The sequence below is a fragment of the Copidosoma floridanum genome, unplaced genomic scaffold (assembly GCF_036245765.1).
Source record: "Copidosoma floridanum isolate Cflo_tuat_1 unplaced genomic scaffold, Cflo_Japanese_pri ptg000035l, whole genome shotgun sequence".
NCBI lineage: Eukaryota > Metazoa > Arthropoda > Insecta > Hymenoptera > Encyrtidae > Copidosoma > Copidosoma floridanum.
Window position 1 is genome coordinate 2,994,751 of NW_028321912.1, and position 7,374 is coordinate 3,002,124.

Below are 7,374 nucleotides of genomic sequence, written 5' to 3' on the forward strand. Positions count from 1 at the left end.
AACATACAATAAAATACAAAAATTGTTAATATAAAGGAAATGAACATCCATGACAATTTTACTGTTATTACCGACAAATTGGCACCACTGAAAGAGTATGAGTAAAATTTTTCTCTAGTCAAGTCTACGTTTATATTGAGCAATGGTCTGCCAGTGTCTGGGTACAGACTACCCACACCGCAACCGTAACAAACATCAGACCACTCGGAGCCTATCAATATGTGTTAAAACTTGTCACAAAGGTAAATAAACTTTTGAAAACTAATCAAGGTCTTTTTTCTTATTTGAAGTATTTCTGTTTAAACTAATATAAATCATGTCTGATAACAGTTTTGTTGGTAGATTCCTCAACCCCTCCGCTCATGCCTCGGGACCATTAATAGGACAACTGTGAGTAGTGAACAAGGTGGGAGAAGAGGAGAGATGGTGGGAGTTTACGACGGCTTGCGATCTGAGGTGCGGCTGTGGGGGGCTCCTGTCGGCGTCTGGTGCTCGTGCGAACGTGTGTGCTCCATTAACCTAAGCATTGTACTATTCGACAATAAATATCTTGTTACAAAATAAACATTGGTCCTTCGAGCCGGATCTTCAAATTTAACATGTAAGTATACCGCCGACTAAATAATTATAGGGATACAGGGGCTGGTCCTGGACACACAGTAAGGTTAAAACGCCATCGCACCCACGTGGACCGAGGAATGTGAGCGCGGTTGTGTGGCGGTGCACTCAACTACTCTTGCTGCGAGCGAGGCTTTCTCCTTGCGTACGCATAGTGACGTGCACGACTATGACCAAGGGGCACTCATCTGGTACCCGGGTATGGTCGCTGCCTAGCCCACGCCCTGGGAGGCAGATGCAATGACACGCCCTTGGGCAGACGCCGCAGACATGACGCCGCGCCGCGCCAGGTGCACGTGCTTGCACTCCCTTTATCTCGTTTCCTTTATCTCGCCAGCGCATGTAAGGCCACGGATGCGATCAAACCGTACCCGCGCCACTATAAGACGTGGACACAGGTGCCCGAGCTCACGAATTATGATCCCCCGCTGATCAAACATTCAAGTTCCGCTTATAGGTTAGGCGTCGAACTAAGTCCCTGCTCTGTTACAGGACAAAGGGAAATGAAACCGCCTCGCTCGGAACCCAGAAAGCCCTCGCTGAGGTACTAACCGGCTTCGCAGCCGAGGTCACGGGTATACCGACGAGTCAATGGACACACGGATCAGTGGAAGCGCGCCTCGAGCTTTTGAACAGCCACTGGTCTCGGTTTCAATTCATCCACGTCAAGCTGATTGAGACTACGCCAGAGGACATGATGGCCACTTTGGGTGAACTTTACACTGCAGCCCAGTCCAATTACGTGAAGGCAAAATCGTGCCTTTACGACGCCAGGAACCGCCTCACCCGAGACCCATCTATGGACGGCAGCACGCAAGGATCGATCGGGAGCTATCGTGGGCCACGACTGCCACAAATCAATATCCCAACCTTCTCAGGCAAGCGGGAAGACTGGGAGCCGTTTCGAGATCTGTTCAGAGCGCTCATCCATGAGGACAAACAACTGACCGACGTCGAACGCTTGTTCTACCTCAAATCTTTGGTACAGGGCGAGGCAAAGGCGACTCTGGATACCGTGCAAACGGTGGGATCCAATTATACCACTGCCTGGAACCTACTCGAGGCTCGCTTTCAACACCGCCGTCTCCTTATTCAAGACCATCTGTCGGCACTCCGTAATCTAAAACCACTCCAGGATGAATCAGCAGCTGGATTACAAAGACTGCTAGATACACTCGAACGCCACCGCGACCAGCTACGAGTCTTAAAATGTCCGGTCGACCACTGGAATCACTGGCTTGTGGACTCTGCCACCACTGGTCTGGATCCCACAACGAGGCGCTATTGGGAAGATGAGTTGCAACAGTTGGAGGCAGCTCAATCAGAGCCTGATGCCGAGGTGGCCACGTTCGCTGCCCTCACCAAATTCCTCAGACGCCGATGTCGCGCACTTAGCTCCATTGAGGCGTCACGTCCACCAAAGTTGACAAGCGGGTCGAGTAACCGCACTCCGGCGCCACCATCAGCAGGCCGCAACCATCGTAGCTTTGTAACTCGCACAAGCCCCCCCTGCCCAGCCTGCGGTGACGCCCACTACGTTGGTCACTGCAGCCGGTTTCAGGACTTGGATCTCGCCGCACGGAGGGAGCTTATTTTTAGAGAGAAGCTGTGTTTCAACTGCTTAAAGACAGGGCACTCAGCTCGGACATGCCCCTCCAGGATCTCTTGCCAGCACTGCCAGGCCACGCACCACACCCTACTGCACGACGGGAGTTGCAAGCGTGACTTGGACCCAACTAATGACGACGCGAATCCACCCAAGAAGACGAAGCTTAACTCTGATGAGCTCCATGAGACTAAGAGCTTATCACAGCGCTGACTATCGGTGCTTCCGACTGCCGTTGTCAGTCTGCGCGGTCGGAAGGGCGAGCTGGTGAAAGTCCGAGCGCTGCTTGACCCATGCTCTGAAATTACGGCTGTCTCAATTAATCTTGCTCGACGACTGGGGGCTCAGCTAAAGACCACAGATGCAACAGTCCTTGGGCTTGGAGGCGACAGCGCGGCTCGGTCTCTCTTCCAGGCATGCCTGTACTTAAAGCCCTCTATTGGCCAGGCCTCGCTTCCACTTCATGTCCACTGTCTGCCACGCCTCGGAATCTTTTCTCCCGCCGCCCCGCTGCATCCAGAAGTGGGCCAACAATGGGCAGATCTCAATCACCTTGCTGATCCCAACTTCGACATCCCGGGAAAGGTGGATGTCCTCATGGGGGCAGACACATACGCGAACTTACTTCGACCCGGGCATGTTCAGCGTGGTGAGATCGTGGGGCAGCACACTGTATTTGGCTGGGTACTCACTGGTCGCGCCCCCCCCCCTGCGGTGACGGCTTGGTAAACCCCGCTTCATATGCGACCCAGCAGGAAGATCCGAGCCCACCCTGGCACCGGCAACTCGTGTCTTTGGTACAGCGCTATTGGGAGCTGGAAGATATACCCCAAGTACAACGGCGATCTCCGGCGGACGTCGACTGCGAACACATATTCTCTAAACACCAACGCGACGGGGACGGTCGCTACATCCTGCGTCTTCCTCTGAAGCAAGATAGCTTGCAGTTTCTGGGAGACAGCCTGCGAGGTGCCTTGGCCTCGCTTCACGCCCTGCAGCGCCGTTTCGAACGGACCCCAAAGATGGCTATCGAGTACACCCGATTCATGGAGGAATACCTTACCCTTGGCCATATGCGACCGTTGACCGACGCCCAACTGGCCGCCCACAAGGGCCCCGTTCACTACATTCAACATCACGGCATTTGGCAGAGTGGAGATCTAAAAGAAAAGCTTCGTGTCGTCTTCAATGCATCACAGCCAACCTCGAGCGGGTACAGTCTGAACGATGTACTTCATGCCGGCCCCCGACTCCAGACAGCGCTACCGATCGTTCTTTTGCGCTGGCGAAGACATCGTGTGGCCTTTTGCAGCGACGTCAAAATGATGTTTCGCCAAATCAGAATCGACGAGAATGACGTTGACTTGCAGCGCATTGTATGGAGCCCCACACCACACACACCCCCCACGCACTATCAGCTGCTGACCGTCACCTACGGAGCTTGTTGCTCACCGTACCTGTCGCTACGTACAATAGAGCAGCTGTGCAGCGACGAAGGATACAACTGGCCTGACGCCGTTCCCGTCGTTCGGAACGACCGCTACGTGGACGACATCCTCTCAGGCGCGGATTCCATAGAGACTGCCCGTCATCTCCGTGACCAGGTGATTGGTCTCCTACAAGCCGGCCAATTCCCCCTAAGAAAGTGGGTAGCCAACGTGCCAGAGCTGTTGGACGACCTCCCTGAAGAAACCCGCTTAAGGCGCTCGTGGCGCCAATTGGGCGAAGATGGATCCGTCAGCGAGCTGGGAGTCAGCTGGGATCCAATCTCGGATAGCTTCACGCTCACGCTTCCAGACGTTCAGCCACAAAGGACGAAACGTGGCATGCTCGCGGCTCTCGCTCGCCTATTCGACCCGTGTGGCTGGTTAGCACCTATCACCCTAAATGCCAAGCTCTTGGTACAAGATCTCTGGCGCGCACGACTTGATTGGGATGAGGCTGTCCCTCCATCAATGGTTAAGAGATGGGCCACTTTCATTGATCAGCTCCGAAGCATATCAGGATTCACCCTGCCACGCTGGATTGGCCACGGCCCCCATCTTGAGCTGCAGCTCCACGCTTTCTCTGATGCCAGTCGACGAGCCATGTCCGCCGTAGTGTACTCCCGAGTCCAGGACTCTGACGGCCGCACACGATGTTGCATTCTTCTCGCTCGAACAAAGCTATCGCCAATTCGTAGCCTCAAGCCAATGACTTCGACTTCAACTCGCATGACCATCCCACGATTGGAGCTCAGAGCGACACTTCTGGCCACCAAACTACTGCGATCGACCGCAAATGAACTCGGAGTCACAGCCAACCGCTGTCACGCCTGGTGTGACTCTCAAGTAGTCCTCAGCTGGCTTCGCTCAGACGAGCCCACAAAAAACTCTCTCGTTGACAATTACGTGGCCCACATTCAAGAGACGCTGCCAACCCGAGTCTGGCACTATGTCCCGACCGAATCCAACCCCGCGGACGTCGCCACCCGAAGCTCAGACATGAGCGAACTCCATCTTCACCCCCTGTGGTGGGAAGGGCCCAGTTGGCTCGCGGAGGAGCAGAATTCCTGGCCCAAAGAAAATATCAGACACTCTGCTCCGACGCTGCACGCTTATTGCGTTATACAGAACCTCGAGTTTGACATCTTCAAGCGGTTCTCGACTCTCGATGTCCTCTTACGTTCCCTCGCACGCCTACGTCGAGGACTCAGACGATACCTCGGGCGGGATCCGACCCCACCGCTATCCTCTCGGCTTACGACAATAGAGCTCGATGCCACACTAGAAGCTTGCGTCCGCCTAAGCTAGACCTCAACCTTCAAAGATGAGCTCCAGATCCTAAAGCGAGGGGGAACACTGCCCAAGGCTTCGTCATTAACACGTCTCGCAGCCTTCTTCGGCACGGACGAGATCATCCGCGTCGGTGGGCGGCTTCAAAACTCATCGCTACCTTACAATGAGCAGCACCCTCCCATCATCAGTGGATCATGTCACCTGTCCTGGCTGGTGATCTCGTGGGCACACTCTCGGGCGCTTCATGGTGGTTACCGCCTTACGAGCGCCTACACAGCTAAGCGTGCTTGGATTGTTGGAGGCCCGAGAAGAATTAAGACGTTCATCCGCCAATGCGTAGTATGCGCCCGACTTCAAGCGCGCCCCGCTTCCCAGATGATGGCCCCCCTTCCAGCCTCAAGGGTCACTCCCTCCCGCGCTTTCTGTCGGACTGGAGTAGATTATGCAGGACCTTTTCTAGTCCTTTCCGCAAGGGGCCGCGGGATCCGCACTACAAAGGGCTACATCGTCATATTCGTGTGCATGACTACAAAGGCTCTTCACTTGGAGCTGGCAGGGGATCTCTCAACAGCTTCCTTCATGGGCGCCCTTGCACGATTCATAGGACGACGAGGACGACCGTCGGAGCTCTGGAGTGACAACGCCACTTACTTCCACCGTGCCGATGTGGAGATGCGTGACACCTTACGCCAGGCTGAGATTTACTGGAACCTCGTCGCCGGGACCTTGGCAGACCAGGGCATCTCCTGGCAGTTCATCCCACCGGGCGCACCTCACTTCGGCGGCCTCTGGGAGGCAGCCGTCAAGTCAGTCAAGGGTCATCTACGCCGTGTCATGGGTTCACGCCACCTTACATACGAAGAATTCTCAACCGTTCTCGCTGGGATCGAGATGGTGCTAAATAGTCGCCCATTGTGCCCTCTGACTGGTGACCGCGATGATCTTGACGTTCTCACTCCGGGTCATTTTCTCATCGGTGCTCCTCTCCAATCACTCATCGAGGCTCCCCCATCGACGGACCGATTAGACCAACTAGCTCATTGGGACCTCGTACGTGGGATCCGTGCTCAATTCTGGCTCCGTTGGAGCCGCGAGTACCTCAATACACTTCAGCAGAGGCCGAAGTGGGCAACCCCTCGTCGCAATTTTATCGTCGGAGACGTGGTCGTGCTGCTTGACCCAACCCTGCTTCAATCCAACGGTCGCTGGCCCCTGGGACGAGTCATCCGGGTTCATCCCGGCGCCGACGGGCTGGTGCGGGCTGCCACTGTCAAGACGGCATTCGGGCAATACGACCGCCCGGTCACCAAATTAGCGCTACTCCCAGTCACTTCTTCGGTCCCTTCTTCGGCAGAAGCCCCTCCCTAATCATTAACGAGATCTGGGACGGCGGGCGGGCGTCGATCTTTGTTCAAGGAACAAGGCGGGCGGGAATGTTGGTAGACTCCTCAACCCCTCCGCTCATGCCTCGGGACCATTAATAGGACAACTGTGAGTAGTAAACAAGGTGGGAGAAGAGGAGAGATGGTGGGAGTTTACGACGGCTTGCGATCTGAGGTGCGGCTGTGGGGGGCTCCTGTCGGCGTCTGGTGCTCGTGCGAACGTGTGTGCTCCATTAACCTAAGCATTGTACTATTCGACAATAAATATCTTGTTACAAAATAAACAAGTTTTTTTTTCTCTTTTTTTTAGTTAGGCTCTTTATCATACGTTTTCACTGAGTTCCAGTTAAAATAGTGTCTGAAATTACTTTCAGGCTCAAAAACAACTGAATTGTTTTTATATATCTCTTAGAATAATAAGTGCTTATATTTCGTTTGTCCAACATAACTAACGGGACAGTCGCCACAAGGAGTCTTTTACACGACCTCTGTCGCATTTAATGTAGATGTATTATCTTCGCCTAATTTAATAATATTACGGAGAGGTACACCGAAGACGTATATACAGGTACACTCTCATTATTATAACGGGGACTGACGTGGCCAAAATTTACCCCATTATATCAAGACAGAAAACCAAGAATTTCTTTATTGTTAAGAGTAATATGACTATTGATGAAATTACAACTTTTTGTAATTTTTCTACCAATAAGAATATTTGAAACAGTATAGATCCAGACAAGCTTGTTCAGCAGTGTGAGATTTTTATTCATTTAGTTATAAGAGAGAAAGTTTATGTAACATTTTCAAAAGATTTTTTTATTTTCAATTTTGTAAACTACTACTTTTTTACAAATAAGTATTATTAACTAAAAAATGAGTTGCCTAGGCAAAATTGTATTCGATCAAAAATGTTCTTAAATTCGATTACTCGCATCCTTAAAAAAAAGTATAGAAAATTTAAAAGGCAACAAGGCACTTGATAAACTCT

The 7,374-nt window shown here is 52.5% G+C and overlaps 1 protein-coding gene across 1 annotated transcript; it reads left to right on the forward strand.

Annotated features, from left to right (window-relative positions):
- Nucleotides 1-316: 316 nt before the first annotated feature.
- On the forward strand, nucleotides 317-6,369 carry LOC149373206 (uncharacterized). Its single transcript, XM_089597763.1, has 5 exons — nucleotides 317-390; nucleotides 1,111-2,388; nucleotides 2,467-2,908; nucleotides 2,980-5,011; nucleotides 5,099-6,369. Exons 1-5 carry the CDS (start codon nucleotides 317-319, stop codon nucleotides 6,367-6,369), a joined length of 5,097 nt encoding a protein of 1,698 aa, XP_089453889.1.
- Nucleotides 6,370-7,374: the final 1,005 nt, after the last annotated feature.

What these genes read in the sequence shown, in the direction of transcription:
- LOC149373206 (XM_089597763.1), top strand. Translation starts at nt 317, where the DNA reads ATGTCTGATAACAGTTTTGTTGGTAGATTCCTCAACCCCTCCGCTCAT. An exon ending in AGCACACTGTATTTGGCTGG is followed by an intron (nt 2,909 to 2,979) that starts GTACTCACTGGT and finishes GCGACCCAGCAG; the next exon opens with GAAGATCCGAGCCCACCCTG. An exon ending in AGAAGCTTGCGTCCGCCTAA is followed by an intron (nt 5,012 to 5,098) that starts GCTAGACCTCAA and finishes CACGTCTCGCAG; the next exon opens with CCTTCTTCGGCACGGACGAG.